Source organism: Macaca thibetana, chromosome 11 (genome assembly GCF_024542745.1).
Source record: "Macaca thibetana thibetana isolate TM-01 chromosome 11, ASM2454274v1, whole genome shotgun sequence".
Classification (NCBI taxonomy): domain Eukaryota; kingdom Metazoa; phylum Chordata; class Mammalia; order Primates; family Cercopithecidae; genus Macaca; species Macaca thibetana.
Window position 1 is genome coordinate 118,299,735 of NC_065588.1, and position 16,540 is coordinate 118,316,274.

A 16,540-nucleotide genomic window follows, 5' to 3' on the forward strand; every position below is an offset into this window, starting at 1 on the left:
CATTTAAAAAATTAATGAAACATGACTTTAATATTAAGACTCTTTAGTAACTGGAAGCTGGAAGGTCCTGATCCCTGAGCTCTCACCTCTGTTGAGTCTGGAGTCTTTGGCTGCAGGTTGGTCTCTTTTCTCTAAGCTGAGCTTGTCCTAGCCACTGCGGTTAAAGGCACTGGATAATTAATAGCCATAACATTTCAAGACCGAATTATCTGTGAGTCTGCTTAATTACCCTTGCAGTATTTACAGGCACATCTGTATGTGTGCACCAAACTCCATATTTGCATACACAAATGAATATTTGCATGTGCAGATTAGCTAATTGTACAACTGACTGTCCATCTGCATACTTAATGACTCAATTTACATGGAGAAAAGTGGGCTTTTTCACTTGCAAATGGAGGCTGTTGGGTATTGGTGGTATATTTTTGGAAATGTTGGGTTAATAATGTCACTAAATTACAGACGACAGAGGCGTTTTATGTGCAATTAGAAGCAGAATAGCTGGCATGCCCCATTCCCTGCAAACACTGATATTGTTTGGTCTCTCCTTGGCAAACAGGAATTTTATCATTGGAACATCTGATGCCGCGGTGTACCACTTAACAACAGATGGGACCAAACTTGAGAAGTTATTTGTAGAGCCCAAGGATGCCATTTGTGCCATCTCCTGCCACCCCTATCAACCCCTCATTGCCATCGGGAGCATCTGTGGGATGATCAAAGTGTGGAATTATGAAAACAAACAATATCTTTTCAGCAGGGTTTTTGAGAAGGGGCTTGGAGTCCAGAGTCTGACCTACAACCCGGAAGGTATTTTCATCTTATCAGCCTACCATCGGTTCCACATGGACAGCCCCGAAAGGGATGGATGCACCTGGGCTGGCATAGCTCCAGAAAGTCTCCCCGACTCCAATCCCCAGCAGGCTGGATGAGGCGCCTTCTCTCTGGGGCACCCATGGTGTTCTGGGCCTAGTGCTCTCTGCGCATCTCTGTGCGCTAACCCCAGGAGATCATGCGTTTCGGTTCATTTCTCTGCACAGGAGCTTTGTTGTGTTAGTTGCTGTCTTCTCCACACCCAGAACAAAGCCTGGCACAGACTCAACATCTCTTGAATGAATGTAATCCTTTTCCATCGTTGTTCTCTGGCTTGTCATTTCAGGAGCCCTTCTTGGAGCTGGTTTTACAGAGGGGACAGTTTACATTCTTGATGCAATGTCTTTAGAAAATGAAAGCCCAGAGCCTTTCAAATATTCCAGAAGCAGTGTGACTCATATAAGCTTTTCCCATGACTCCCAGTATATGGCAACTGCTGTAAGTATTTTCACGGACACGCATCCAGTGGCTTAGCAATTTTATTTGAAACCAAAAGAGGCCAGACATAGTGGCTAACACCTGTAATCCCAATGATTTGGGAGGCTGAGGTGGGAGGATCATTGGAGGACAGGAGTTCATGACCAGCCTAGGAAACATAGCAGGACCCCATTGCTACAAAAACATTTTTTAAAAATTAGCCAGGCCTTGTGGCACACATCTGTAGCCCCAGTTATCCAGGAGGCTGAGGCGGGAGGACCCCTGGGGACCAGGAGTTTGAGGTTACAGTGAGCTATAAGGCAGTTATGTTGGTCTGTCTTTATGTTGGGAGGGGAAAAGCAGTGGTCTTCACTAAACTCCTGTCCCTTCCAGCGCTCTCCGTCTCCACGCTGGTGCGGCCACTCCTCTGGTTTGTGTACACAATGCTTCTGAAGACAAAGCCATCTCAGCACACTGTGGGCACACACAGTCCAGCCTCTGTGTCCCCTCAGGCCAGGCTCCCACTCCGACCTGGTTCACTCGCAGCCTTCATACCTTTCAAAAACACATGGCTTTTTTATTGTATGTAGCTGGACAAAGAAACGGGAGGACAGAGGCACAAAGAATCAGGCTTTTGCCTTTCCACAGATAGCGAGGGAAGAGTGTAAGACCATAGTGTCACCTTCATACTTTTTCCCTGACTACCTTTTCAGTTTTCTGCTTTTAACTTTAATTTTCTTGTCTGTAAAATGGGCATTAGGCCAGGTGTAGCTCACACCTGTAATCCCAGCACTTTGGGAGGTCGAGGCAGTCAGATTGCTTGAGGCAGGAGTTCGAGACCAGCCTGGGCAACATGGTGAGACCCCATCTCTACAAAAAATAATGAAAAAAAAAAAAAAAAAAAAAAAAAAAAACTAGCCAGGTATGGTGGTGTGTGCCTGTAGTCCTAGCTACTTAGGAGGCTGAGGCTGGAGGATCTTTTGAGCCCAGAAGACTGAGACTGCAGTGAGCCGTGATCAGGCCACTGCACTCCAGCCTGGGCAACAGATCAAGACTCTTGTCTAAAAAAAAAAAAAAAACTAAACTAAAATGGAAATTGTTTTACTATTTGCTTGAATAGACTAAGATTTTTTTGAAGAAAATATTCTTAGTATTTTTTTTTTGATAGGGTCTTGTTCTGTTGCCTAGGCTGAAGTGCAGTGTTACGATCTTGGCTCGCTGCAAACTTCTCCTCCCAGGTTCAAGCAATTCTTGTGTCAGCCTCCCAAGTAGCTAGAATTACAGGTGTGTGCCACCACGCCCAGCTAATTTTTGTATTTTTAGTAGAGATGGGGTTTTGCCATACTGGCCAGGCTGGTCTTGAACTCCTGACCTCAGGTGATCCACCTGCCTCGGCTCCCAAAGTGCTAGGATTACAGGCATGAGCCACCACACCCGGCCCATAATGATGATTCTTAATTTACTAAATGTAAAATGGGATAACTCCTTCTCTTTTGCTCATCTTCAGGATAGAAGTTTTACTGTGGCTGTTTACATGCTAGTGGTCAGAAACGGACAGAGGGTCTGGGAGTACTTAGCAAGACTTCGTTCTCATCGCAAAAGCATTCGAAGTCTCCTGTTTGGGGTTTACCTGGACAGCAATGAGCCTAGACTGCTGAGCCTTGGGACAGACAGGCTCTTGGTGAGCTATTTACTTTTCGTTGACCTGGTCACCAGGACTGTGTCTCACTCTTGTGACATCCCTGGCATATTGCATAGAGCCAGGCGCACAGTATGTGTGTTTGTTGGAGAAAATGAGTGCACAGTGAAGGATCACAAACCTCTCCAGGTTGGCATTTTGCCTTAACGTGCCTGGGACACCACCTGGGGATTCCTGTTCTGGACAAGGAGGCCTCCGGGCAGCAACAAGTCAGAAGGCGGGGAGTTCCCCACAGCGTGGAAAGCAGCCGCCCTCGCCTCCCAGTGTGCATGGGGAGGGCCGACACTCACTAACACTGTCTTCGTGTCCAGCAGTTGGGGCCAGGCTGCTACCTAAATATGAAAACTAGGAGACGTTGTGAGATAAGAGGAAAAGGTAGGGACAGTGGCAAATGCGATATTACAGGGTCAGGTGAAATGGATTCAAAATCAACCAGTCAGTGTATCTGTCTGTTTTTCCTTCCTTCCTCCCTCCCTCCTTTCCTCTCCCCATCTCTCCTTCCCTCCCTTCCTTCCCTCCCTTTCTTCTTCCCTCCCTCCCCCACCCCTCCCTTCTGTCTCTTGCCTTCCTTCCTTTATTCAGTTTATCCATTCATTCATCCGTCTGTCCATCCATCCATCTGTCCATCCATCCATCCGTCCATCCACCCACCCACGCACCCATCCATCCATCCAACCATCCAACCATCCATCCATCCATCTATTCTGCCCTGCCCACGAAAACATACCTGTATGGACCCAGTTCAGCGGCTGCTGATTTGCGATTGCCAAGTGCTGGGCTGAGATTTAGATGAATTAGTTCCTAAGATAATAAGTGACACAGTATAACAGAACTGTAAGATGTTAGGTGTGGGAGTCAGCTGGATCTAAATGTGAATTTTTGAATTTTTTCTTTGCCACTTTTTAGCTATGTGACCTTGGATAAGCCACTCTGACCATCCTTGAACATCTGTTTTCTCATCTGTAAAATGGGCACAACAGTACTGCTTTGCAGGGAAGTTCTGAGGATGCCATGACAGATGTTTTTGGAGCACTCAGCTCATTGTCTTCCGGATAGTGAATTCTCAGTACTGATGACTTAGTGTCGGTTCTAGGCAAGTCTTCTGTTAGGAGACCTGATACCATATCCTGGAGAACAGCACTGTTGCTGATAATTATAAAGGCTGTCACCCAAGAGCTAGGGGCTCTTTAGCTGAGCCTTTAATTTGGCTCGGTCCTCATGTGTGTCCATCTGGGCTCCTCTGCAGATAGAGTATGATCTTCTCAGGAGCTACAAAGACTGCCTGGAAGTCCTGGACATTCACCACACAGACCAGGGCTGCTATCCCACCTGCATGGTCTGGTACCCACCACTCACCAGGGAACTCTTCCTGCTTATTTGCAACAGTGGCTACAAAGTGAAGCTTTTTAATTCTACCACCAAAATGTGCAGGTAAGCACCCGCAGCTTCCCACTGCAGGGGGTGTGGATCGAGTTCTCTGCCCCCAGCCTGTTTCAAGTCTCTATGCAGGGACCTGCAAGCAGCTTGGCTACTATCATCATCCTCTTCGCTTTGCAGAGGAGGAAACTGAGGCACAGATAACGTAAGTAATTCTCACCAAGGTCATGTGGCCCTGCATGGAGGTGAGATGTGCAGAATCCAGGAAGGACACAGACCTGGGGCCCTGGGAAGGTTGCTGATGCTGTCTCCTGTTCTCCTCTCGTTAGGAAAAACATAGTTTTACCCAGCTACTAACAATCGTTTGATTTTTTCTTACTCTTGGGTCTCAAAGGAGTTGTAACTTTAATTGCTAGCACTCCTTTGTTTACACCCTGTGTGAGCCAGGTACTGTTTTAGGTGCTGAAGACAAGGATGAAAACAAAACGGTTTCCATCACTGTGTAGTTTACATGTTGGTGGGGGGCAGGTGATGCAATAGTGTGAACAAGTAGCCAGGTAGTAGGTAGGTGGTAATCAGGTCTGTGCAAAGAAAAAAAAAAGGAAAAGGCAGGATGAAAAGATGGGGAGGCAGGGAAGGCCTTGGAGAGCAGGGGACATCTGAGCATCTGAACAGAGACTTGAAGAAAGCGAGGGGCTGCCGTCCGGTTGGAAGAAAAACAGTGGATCAGCAAGGGCCGATGAGTGAAGGTGGGGGGCGTCTAGGGTTTGGGAAATGCTGCGAAGGCTGGCGAGGCCAGAGTGGAATGGGCAAAGAGGGGGTGTGGGAGAGCAAGTCAGAGGTGCGGGCTGGTGCCTGGCACACGGCACCCTGGAGACTCCGGCTCTTTCCCAGGTAAGACGAGAGCTAGTGGAGGGTTTTGAGCAGAGGAATGACCTGTTCTGATTGATTCTTTACAATGATGTCTGGTTTCTGTATAGAGAGCAGACTCTGGGGCGCAAAGGTAGAAGCAAGATTGGGGAAACTGATGTGACAGCTGATGGCGGCTTGGCCCTGAGGGCAGAAGGGAGGGTCAGATTCTGGATGTGTCCTGCTGGCAAAACAAAATGGAGGGAAAAGGAGGTGTGAGGGAAGACACCTCTCGAAGCCATTAGAATGGACTGGGCCTTTAAAGAGATGAGGAGGGCAACAGAAGGAGAGCTTCGAGATACACCGGGGCTCAGACTGCACAAGGCAAGCTTCACAAATGCCTGCTTGGCATTCGGGTCGGAATCCACGAATCAGGCTCTGGAGTGTGGAGGTCCTGGGAGAGGCTGGGCTGGAGTCAGGAGCACAGGATGGTTGAAGGCATGAAACGGGGAAGACACTAGCGGGGGAGCAGGGCGTCCGCATCCGGGGAGCAGGGCATCCACCGCCCAGCATCCTAGAGCGGCGTCTCCTCCCTCCTGACACCATCCTGCGCATGCCCGTGGGCCCCTGTGCTTCGGCCCCTGTGAGCCGTCACAACAAACACCGTCATCCCGTTCCCTCGTCCACAGCCCTGCTAAGTAGTCTCCCACTGAAGAAGTTGGAAGGGAGAATGTTTCAGTGATCCACCACAGCCACCACCACTGCCACTGCCACTGCCACTGCCACTGCCACTGCCACCACCACCGGAAGAAGGAAGTCAGGGAACTGACCGCAGCTGGCTCAGGCTTGAGGACTATCATGGTTTTGAAATGTATCTCAGATAAGACAGGTCCTCAAAAGGCCAGGACTACCTGGGATGTTTTGTTGTCGTTGTTGTTGTTTTAAACAGTTCTTTCCCAGAAGGCACAAGAAAAAATGACTGAGAAATGCCATGTTTTATGGTAGAGAGAGAAATCCAGGACAATTTTCTTAAGCGATTAAAACACTCGAAAGCATGTGTAAAGAGGAGCGTTAGACAGACTTCAGAGTCATTGCGCATAGTTTTTAATGAACACATACTTTTTGGACAAAGAATATCTCTCGGATATGCGCAGTCCTAAGACACTGAACTGGCAGAGCTGGAGAATGAGGGCTGGCAGACCTCGGGCCTGAAGTTCCTGCTAATGGCCATTCACTGGAGGAAAGAGGCAGGAGGGACTTTTAGACACAGAGTTGGGAGCTTCTGCCTGTTGATCAATCTGAAATTAGCATAAAGCAGCTTAAAAAATTTATCAAGGTGATACTCACGTAACATAAAATGAACCATTTGAAAGTGAACAGCTCAGCTGAGCACGGTGGCGAACGCCTGTAATCCCAGCACTTTGGGAGGGACCGAGGTGGGTGGATCACCTGAGGTCAGGAGTTCGAGACCAGCCTGGCCAACATGGTGAAACCTCATCTCTACTAAAAATACAAAATTAGCCGGGCATGGTGGCAGGCGGCCTGTAATCCCAGCTACTCTGGAGGCTGAAGCAGGAGAATCACTTGAACCCGGGAGGTGGAGTTTGCAGTGAGGCGGGATTGCACCAACCACTTTACTCCAGCCTGGGTGACAGAGCAAGACTCTGTCTTTAAAAAAAAAAAAAAAAAAGAAACAGTTCCATGGCATTTAGTACTCACAGTGCTGTGTAACCCCCACTCTAGCTTCAGAGCATTTCCATCATTCTAGAATAAAAGCCCTTGAATAAAGCATCTTTTAAGCTGTAGGAATAAGGAAGCCTCATAACCGTGGCTTAATTGGGAAGGAATTGTCTTTTCATGATAAATCCAAAAGAATTTAAAAATGCATTTAAAAAATATTTGAAAGAACATGAAAAGGCAGTTCACAGGAAAAGGCCAATAAACCTATGAGCAGATGCTCACTAGCATGTCAAAGATGCAAATGAAAACAAGATATCATTTTTTCACCAATCAGATTAGCAAAGATAAAAATGATTGATAGTGCTTAGCGTTGGCAAGAGGCTAGGGAAATGGGCACTCTCATCCGCTGCTGGGGGCGGGTGTGAATCAGTGTAACCTTTTGGGAAAGCAATTTGTCACCCTCTATTAAATTTTATCATATCTTCTGACTTCTAGGAATGTAGCCCACAGAAGTACTCACACAGTATGCCAAGACATAAGTAAAAGGATGTCTTGTTTGAAAATATTTTTAAAAATGGAAACAATCCAAATGCCCATTAATAGGGGATTAGTTAAACGATGGCTTGTCAGTACACTGGAACACGATGCTGCTTTTAGAAAAGAAAAAAAGAGAAAGAGTAAGACAGCTCTCTGTGTAATGACATGGAAATATCTCAAAGATGTAATATGAGATAAAGCAAATTATCAATGAAACATGAATAGCATAATTCTATTTTTATATAAAATTATAATTACAAAAGAAATTCTTGAGTCATATACACCAAACTATTACTCATGATTATCTTGGGATAGGGTGCAGCAATGTGGAGATATAGATTTTCTCCTTCTTCTTCTTTTTTTTTTTTTTTTTTGAGGCAGGGTCTCACTCTGTTGCCCAGGCTGGAGTGCAGTGGCATGATCTCGGCTCACTGGCTCACTGCAACCTCGACCTCCCAGGCTCAAACAATGCTCCCACCTCAGCCTCAGGCCACCAAGCCAGGCTAATTTTTTGTAGAGACAGGAAACTACTGTATTGCCCAGGCTGGACTCGAACTCCTAACCCCAAGCAATCCTCCCACCTTAGCCTCCCACAGTGCTGGGATTATGGGCATCAGCCACTGTGTTCTGCCCAGGACCAGAGTCTTAAAACCTATGTTGAGATTTATGGAATTTTAAAAACTCAACTATTCTCTTCGCTTCGCTTCTCTTTTCTCTTTTCTTTTCCTTCTTCCTTTCAATGGAGTCTTGCTCTGTCGCCCAAGATGAAGTGCAGTAGCATGATTTCACCTCACTACAACCTCCACCTCCCAGATTCAAGCGATTCTCATGCCTCAGCCTCCTGAGTAGCTGGGACTACAGGTGCGCACCACTACACCTGGCTGATTTTTTTTTTTAGTAGAGACGGTGTTTCACCATGTTGGCCAGGCTTGTCTTGAACTCCTGACCTCAGTTGATCCGCCTGCCTTGGCCTCCCAAAGTACTGGGATTACAGGCGTGAGCCACCATGCCCCATCCATGACCAAAGAGTTTTTTTTTTTTTTTTTTTTGAGACAGAGTCTCACTTCGTCACCTAAGCTGGAGTGCAGTGGCGCAATCTTGGCTCACTGCAACCTCCACCTCCTGAGTTCAAGTGATTTTCCTGTCTCAACCTCCCGAGTAGCTGGGATTGCAGGCGCCCGCCACCATGTCTAGCTAATTTTTGTATTTTTAGTAGAGACGGAGTTTCACCATATTGGCCAGGCTGGTCTCAAACTCCTGATCTTGTGATCTGCCTGCCTCGGCCTCCCAAAGTGCTGGGATTACAGGCGTGAGCCACTGCGCCCAGCCTGACCAAAGAATCTTAAAACCTATGTTGAGATTTGTGGAATTTAAAAAACTCTTTCTCTTTTTGCCTTCAGAAAGACGCTTATGGGGCCAGCTTATGGTTCCCCTATTGAGCAAACACAAGTCCTCCCAGTGAGAAGCATGGCAGAGCTACAGAAACGCTACTTGGTGTTTATTAACAGAGACAAGGTAACAGCACTCTCTTCTCCAGCTCTGGGAGTTGACTCTGTGTGTCATGAGCAGCAGTCATTACCGAAGATCACGAGACTCAGAGAGTTCTGGGTTTACAGCCAAGCCCAACTGCTTCCACCCCGGTCAGCTGTGATACTGAAAATTGCCCTTGATGAGTTAGGAAGACTCTTGGGAGACATTTCTGAGCAGAGTTACTGCATTTTCTATATTCCCAGTGAAGATACATGGGCCACCAAAGGATTTTCCTTCTTATTTATTTATGTGGAAAAACTTTTTTTTTTTTTTTTTTTTGAGACGGAGTCTCGCTGTGTCTCCCAGGCTGGAGTGCAGTGGCGTGATCTCGGCTCACTGCAAGCTCCGCCTCCCGGGTTCACGCCATTCTCCCGCCTCAGCCTCCCAAGTAGCTGAGACTACAGGCGCCCGCCACCACGCCCGGCTAGTTTTTTGTATTTTTAGTAGAGACGGGGTTTCACCGTGTTAGCCAGGATAGTCTCGATCTCCTGACCTCGTGATCCACCCGCCTCGGCCTCCCAAAGTGCTGGGATTACAGGCTTGAGCCACCGCGCCCGGCCTATGTGGAAAAACTCTTATAAAAATATGCAAATTGGCTGGGCGCAGTGGCTCACACCTGTAATCCCAGCACTTCCAGCGCTTTGGGAGGCTGAGGCGGGCGGATCACGAGGTCAGGAGATCAAGACCATCCTGGCTAACACGGTGAAACCCTGTCTCTACTAAAAATACAAAAAAAATTAGCCGGGCATGGTGGCACATGCCTGTAGTCCCAGCTACTCGGGAGGCTGAGGCAGGAGAATGGCGTGAGCCTGGGAGGCGGAGCTTGCAGTGAGCCGAGATTGCGCCACTGTACTCCAGCCTGGACGACAGAGCAAGACTCCGTCTAAAAAAAAAAAAAATGCAAATTAGTTGCACTTCGTTGTACGTTTAATGAATAATCTACACTGAAAAGTGTAAAGTGGGGCCGGGCGCGGTGTAATCCTGTAATTCCAGCACTTCGGGAGGCCAAGGCGGGTGGATCATGAGGTCAGGAGATCGAGACCATCCTGGCTAACACGGTGAAACCCCATCTCTACTAAAAATACAAAAAATTAGCCGGGCGTGTTGGCGGGCGCCTGTAGTCCCAGCTACTCGGGAGGCTGAGGCAGGAGAATGGCGTGAACCGGGAGGCGGAGCTTGCAGTGAACCGAGATTGCGCCACTGCACTCCAGCCTGGGCGACAAAGCCAGACTCTGTCTCAAAAAAAAAGTGTAAAGTCATAGGTTGTGAGATTTATTCTGGAAAACCCGGGACAACTGACCATGAAGGCAGGGAGGAAAGCTTCCCTTCTGTGTATCTGTTAGAGCTGTGTGAGGGGCCCCTACCAGGGCTGGTGTGTGTGGATGCCCAGCTACATTATATGTGGCTCTCACCCTCAGAGATGGGTCCAGACACACAGGTCCTTCTGGCACACAGATCTGGAGGTGACATGTGAATGTGCCAGGCCTCTCGGGCCCAGCTACCTGAGTCTGAATATCCAATTATGTGTTCCTTTCTAGGTTGGACTTCAGATCTTACCAGTTGACGGCAATCCACATAAGACATCTGCTATTGTTTGTCACCCAAACGGGGTGGCTGGCATGGCCATTTCCTATGATGGCCGCTACGCCTTCACCGCAGGAGGGCACGATCGCTCTGTGGTGCAGTGGAAAATCACCGTAAGGTACACGACGGGGCGAGAAGGAAGGTACCAAGTGTAAACTCTGTTTCACTCAGTGACAGTGATAGACACTGAACCCTACTGTGTGCCAGGTACTGTGCTAGGATGTCACAGGGCCTGGCCCTCAGGTTGCTCCCCGGTGGCATGGCTCACATTACTCTGCAGACGGGGGTTACTGTCCTGTTCCATGGACCAATGGTGTTTGCAGTTCAGGCAATGTGACAGCACCTTGGGGTCACCCCTGCTCCCTCAAATGCTTCTCCCTCTGCTCTGCATAGCCACACCTGCTAGAAAGATCTAGGCTGACCCTCCAAAGCATGCACTATGGAAATAGTAAGAGGATCATTTGACGTGGGTATTTTCAGCTCCTCCTCTCACCCTCCCTGCTCTGAACGGAGAACCTCTGCCTGAGGCGAGGCTGGAGAATTCTAGAGTTGAACATTGGAGAGTATGTGGACTTTGAGGTGAAAGGGGTAATATGAGTTTGAATATGGGGCCACTCTCTACTGGCTATGGGGCCTAGGGCAAGCTTCTTAATGTCCCTGATCTTTAGAGTCCTTGCCTGCGAAGTGGGGTGATACTAGGGACTTCTGTAGGAACCCTGTAAAGATCAGGTAGTTTAATATGGGAAAAGCGCCTAGCACAGAGCGCAGTACTCAGCAAGTGAATGATTTCCTTTCTTCTCTTCTTCCTGTAAGGGCATTTGCTTATGAGCTCAGGATCTTCCCTAATAAAGAGGGGACAAGCACCCACACTGTCCTCTCATCTACCCAAATTCAGCGTGCTGCCGCAGGGCAGAGTCAACCACGTGGCAGCCGGTTCCTGTTCCTGACCACTTCTCCAAGCCCCTGCGCTGCCTGTGGCTCGCCTGGGCCTCTCTCCTGGCAGTGTGACGTTGAGGAGCAAAAACAGCTCAGAGGCACCTTCCTTCCTCACAGAACAAACCTGATTCCTGGCTGCCAGCACAGTGTACCCCCTGCCATCTGCCAAGTGCGCATCTTTCTTTTTATGGCGGATATTGAAGCTTCTACTCTTAACCTGAATATGAGCAAAAATAGCCAGTTAAATCTGCTTTGGAACCACGGTGTTTGAGATTGCACTTGCAGCTCTGACTTCCACCCCGCCTTCACCTGAGAGAGCAGGTCATGGGAACTTGGGGATTTAGGAGCTGGAGGTGAACTCTCCCTTTGAAAAGGGATCATGGCCTCAGAATGGCTGCCTGGTTCCTTGCTCCCTGGCTTGTTGCCTGGAACCATGGGGACAAGGCACACCTTGTGGGGACAAGCAGAACCTTCCTTTCTATTTGTTGTTGTTGTTGAGACAGGGTCTGACTCGGTCACTCGGGCTGTAGTACAGAGGAGTGATCGTGGCTCACTGCAGCCTCGAACTCCTGGGCTCAAACGATTCTCCTGCCTCAGCCTCCTGAGTAGCTGGGACCACAGGCACATGCCACTGTGCCTGGCTAACTTTTAAAAAATTATTTTTTTGTTGATAGAGAGTCTCACCAAGCCTAGGCTGGTCTTGAACTCATGGGCTCAAGCCTTGGCCACCCAAAGTGTTGGGATTACAGATGTGAGCCACTGCACCCGGCTAGAACATTCTAAAATGTTTGTTTTCTTCTCAGTCGTCTTGGGATCTGGAATGGTAGAAATTTAAGAAAAAGAAAAAAAGGTCTCTGCTTTCCAATAGCTTTCGCCTGGCCAGAGTCCAGGCTTCTGAGAATTTCAATTTAATCTGTGATGGGGACAAAGGATTATTATAAACTAATTAGCACTTCATTGCTGCTTCTGGTGACTTAATATGATCAGCACTTCACTAACGGAAAGAAATGTAAAAACCTAAACAAGTAACCAACAAAATTTCCTACTAGAGTTACTGACGATGAGTTGTAGGGGAGATAAAAATGATAAATCCCCTCACGTTCGATCATTTCAGTCAGTGCCCCCCTTGGCCCCAACTGCTACCATCACAGTCTATGGCACTTCTGCCCCAGGAGAGCCCCTTCCATCCCCTCTCTCAGGGTTCATTCCGCACTCCCCTTCTTCTGCCCCTCCATGCTAGCATGCCACCCTTTCTCCTCTCCTTGTCTGGCATCTGTTTCAAAATCCCTCATTACTACTTTGTGCTCAGCCTCCCTGCCTCCTGTCATCCTGCTGCCCTGCTCAGCCAAGAGCAGAGAGACCCTGATTTGAATCCTAGCTAGTCACTACCTGCTTGCTGGATGACGCCAGCCAAGTCCCTTCACTTCTTGGAGCCTCAGTTCCTCCAGCTGTTAAATGGGACTCCTCCCACCAAGTTGAGACCATTCCTCCTCCGCCTCCTGCAGGGAGCGTTGACAGAGCACCTACTGTGTGCTTGCCACAGGGCTGAGAACTCTAGCTCCTTCCCAGAAGTACTGTGTGGATTGCTGGGCACAGAGCAGGTTTTCAGTAAGTGTCATTTCCCTTTTCTGCCCTAATGACCTCTTTTCTGTTGCAAGTGTTAGAAACACAAATTAGGCAAAAGGGAACATATGAGAAGGTCATTGGGATCACATGTAGCTACACCGCAGGAAGGTCATGGACAGCGGCACACTTGTGCCCGCAGCACTTGCCGTCCTCTCGGCCCTGCTGTTGGCTTCATTCTCTGCAGAACTGGGTTTCCTTACTCAGCAGGAAGATGGCCGCCCACAGTTCCCAGATTTCACAAATTAGAACTCTCACCACAGACAGAGGGCATCTCTTTCCCAGCGTGGGTTGCAGAAATCCCAGTGCAGCCCCCGGTCCCCTCTGGGGTCAGTTGATGGTGGCCAGGAGGCAGGGGATGTAGTGGAACTCTGAACACCGGGGCGGGAGCCGCAGGCTGTTCCCAGAGGACCAGGTGCTCTTGCCAGCCTTTTCCCTCAGGGGCTCCTGGTGGGGACAGGCTCCTCTCTGTCACTTCCGGTCTTTACCTGGCCCTGCTCCAGAGTCACATGGCAAAAGTGGCCTTGCCACTCACGGAGCTTGTCGGGATTGGGCCTGGGCCTGGCCTGGAGGCCACAGAGAGGGAGCCCTCTCGGCTGGACACTTGCCTCCATGGCCTAATATTCGAGCTGAGAAGTGGGGAAGACACAGCCCTTCTGGAGGGGCCCTCAGGCACCCCTGGAGAATACCCAGGTTCCTCAGATCTTAAGCCAACCCGTGGGCTTATGCATGCCTCGGTGAGAGGACCCAGGACAGTGCGTAGCAAACTCTTCCTAAGAAAGGTGTAGGTGCGGCCAATACCCATTTTCCACGGCCACAATAGTCCCAACCACTTGTGCTAAGTTTTCTCGGGGCCGGGGCCTACACTGAGTGAGTTCCATGCATCATCTGATTTCATCCTCAGCCATCCTGGGAGAGGGCACCACTATTATCCCCATCAAACATATCAAGAAGCTAACTCCAAGGGGTCTGATGACTGCCCAACAATGGAGGAGGCAGTGGGGCTGGGATTCACAGCCAGGGCGTTCTAAGTCCACCCCACACCTTAACAAACATTCATTACAGGAGGAAAATAAAGGACTTTGTCTCCAATCCTTGTGATATGGTTTGGCTCTGTGTTCCTACCCAGATCTCATCTTGAATTGTACTCTGATAATTCCCATGTGTTGTGGGAGGGACCTGGTGGGAGATAGTTGGACTGGTTAGGGGGTGGTTCCCCCATGCTGTTCTGGTGGTAGTGAATAAGTCTCATGAGATCTGATGGTTCGATAAGGGGAAACCTGTTTCACTTGGCTCTCATTCTCTCTTGCCACCACCATGTGAGACATGCCTTTCACCTTCCACCATGATTGTGAGGCCTCCTCAGCTATGTGAAACTGTGAGTCAAATAAACCTCTTTCTTTTGTAAACTGTGCAGTCTCAGGTATGTCTTTATCAGCAGCGTGAAAATGGACTAATACAGCACATTGGTACCAGTAGAATGGGGCACTGCTGAAAAGATACCTGAAAACGTGGAAGTGACTTTGGAACTGGGTAACACGCAGAGGTTGGAACAGTTTGGAGGGCTCAGAAGAAGACAGGAAGATGTGGGAAAGTTTGGAACTTCCCAGAGTTGTTGAATGGCTTTAGCCAAAAGCCTGATAGTGATATGGACTAAGGTCCAGGTTGAGGTGGTCTCAGATGGAGATGAGGAACTTGTTGGGAACTGGAGCAAAAGTGACTCTGTTATGTTTTAGCAGAGAGACTGGTGGCATTTTGCCCCTTCCCTAGAGATTTGTGGAACTTTGAACTTGAGAGAGATGATTTAAGGTATCTGGTGGATGAAATTTTTTTTTTTTTTTTTTTTTTTTTTTTTGAGATGGAGTCTCGCTCTGTCACCCAGGCTGGAGTGCAATGGCACAATTTTGGCTCACTGCAACCTCTGCCTCCTGGGTTCAAGCGATTCTCCTGCCTCAGCCTCCTGAGTAGCTGGGACCACAGGTGTGTGCCACCACACTTGGCTAATTTTTTGTATTTTTAGTAGAGAAAGGGTTTCACCATGTTAGCCAGGGTGGTCTCAATCTCCCGACCTCATGATCCACCTGCCTCGGCCTCCCAAAGTGCTGGGATTACAGGCATGAGCCACCACTCCCGGCCTCTGGCTGAAGAAATTTCTAAGCAGCAAAGCATTCGGGAGGTAACTTGGGCGCTGTTAAAGGCATTAGTTTTATAAAGAAAGCAGAGCATAAAAATTAGGAAAATTTGCAGCTTGACTGTGACAGAAAAGACAAACCCATTTTCTGAGGAGAAATCCAAGCCGGCTGCAGAAATTTGCATATGTAACCACTAGCCAAATGTTAATACCCAAGACAATGGGGAAAATGTCTCCAGGGCATGTCAGACATCTTCATGGCAGCCCCTCCCATCACAGTCCTGGAGGCCTTTGTTTTGACCAGATTTATTGGGACAAGCCCAGGGTCCCCATGCTGTGTGCTGCTTAGGGACTTGGTGCCCTGCATCCCAGCTATTCCAGTCATGGCTGAAAGGGGCCAATGTAGAGCTCGGGCTGTGGCTTCAGAGAGTGCAAGCTCTAAGCCTTGGCAGCTTTCATGTGGTGCTGAGCCTGCAAGTCCACAGAAGTCAAGAATTGGGGTTTGGGAACCTCTGCCTAGATTTCAGAAGATGTATGGAAACACCTTGATGCCCAGGCAGAAGTTTGTTGCAGGGGTGGGGCCCTCATGGAGAACCTCTGCTAGGGCAGTGTGGAAGGGAAATGTGGGGTCAGAGGCCCCACACAGAGTCTCTACTGGGGCACTGCCTAGTGGAGCTGTGAGAACAGGGCCACCATCCTCCAGACCTCAGAATGGTAGATCCACTGATAGCTTGCACCGTTTGCCTGGAAAAGTCATAGACACCTAATGCCAGCCCATGAAAGCAGCCAGGAGGGAGGCTGTACCCTGCAAAGCCACAGGGATGGAACTGCCCAAGACCATGGGAACCCACCTCTTGCCTCAGCGTGATCTGGATATAAGACATGGAGTCAAAGGAGATCATTTTGGAGCTTTAAGATTTGACTGCCCTGCTGGATTTCGGACTTGCATGGGGCCTCTAGCCCCTTTGTTTTGGCCAATTCCTCCCATTTGGAATGACTGTATTTACCCAATTCCTGTATCTCCATTCTATCTAGGAAGTAATTAACTTGCTTTTGATTTTACAGGTGAAAGGGACTTGCCTGTCTCTGATGAGACTTTGGACTGTGGTCTTTTAAGTGAATGTGAATTGAGTTAAGACTTTGGGGGACTGTTGGGAAGTCATGATTGGTTTTGAAATATGAGGACATGAGATTTGGGAGGGGTCGGGGTGGAATGATATGGTTTGGCTCTGTGCCTCCACCCAAATCTCATCTTGAATTGCACTACTATAATTCCCGCATGTTGTGGGAGGGGCCTGGTGGGA

At 48.7% G+C, this 16,540-nt stretch overlaps 3 protein-coding genes across 9 annotated transcripts in view; 2 read left to right on the forward strand and 1 right to left on the reverse strand.

Annotated features, from left to right (window-relative positions):
* The window catches only part of MORN3 (MORN repeat containing 3), a 330,245-nt gene that overhangs the window by 311,229 nt on the left and 2,476 nt on the right, over positions 1-16,540 (reverse strand). The gene's annotated exons all lie outside the window — the stretch shown is intronic.
* BCL7A (BAF chromatin remodeling complex subunit BCL7A) overlaps positions 1-16,540 on the forward strand; it is a 237,214-nt gene that overhangs the window by 134,059 nt on the left and 86,615 nt on the right. The gene's annotated exons all lie outside the window — the stretch shown is intronic.
* Positions 1-16,540, forward strand: part of CFAP251 (cilia and flagella associated protein 251) — an 85,007-nt gene that overhangs the window by 42,078 nt on the left and 26,389 nt on the right. For 5 of the 7 annotated variants that reach the window (XM_050747877.1, XM_050747876.1, XM_050747875.1 and 2 more), the window contains 6 exons: positions 560-810; positions 1,160-1,311; positions 2,798-2,971; positions 4,236-4,420; positions 8,833-8,947; positions 10,501-10,664. In XM_050747877.1, coding sequence (XP_050603834.1) covers positions 560-810; positions 1,160-1,311; positions 2,798-2,971; positions 4,236-4,420; positions 8,833-8,947; positions 10,501-10,664 — 1,041 coding nt within the window. Of the gene's footprint in view, positions 1-559; positions 811-1,159; positions 1,312-2,797; positions 2,972-4,235; positions 4,421-8,832; positions 8,948-10,500; positions 10,665-11,359; positions 14,515-16,540 lie in introns of those variants that run through there. The other 2 variants (XM_050747880.1, XM_050747878.1) reach the window with 2 other exon arrangements.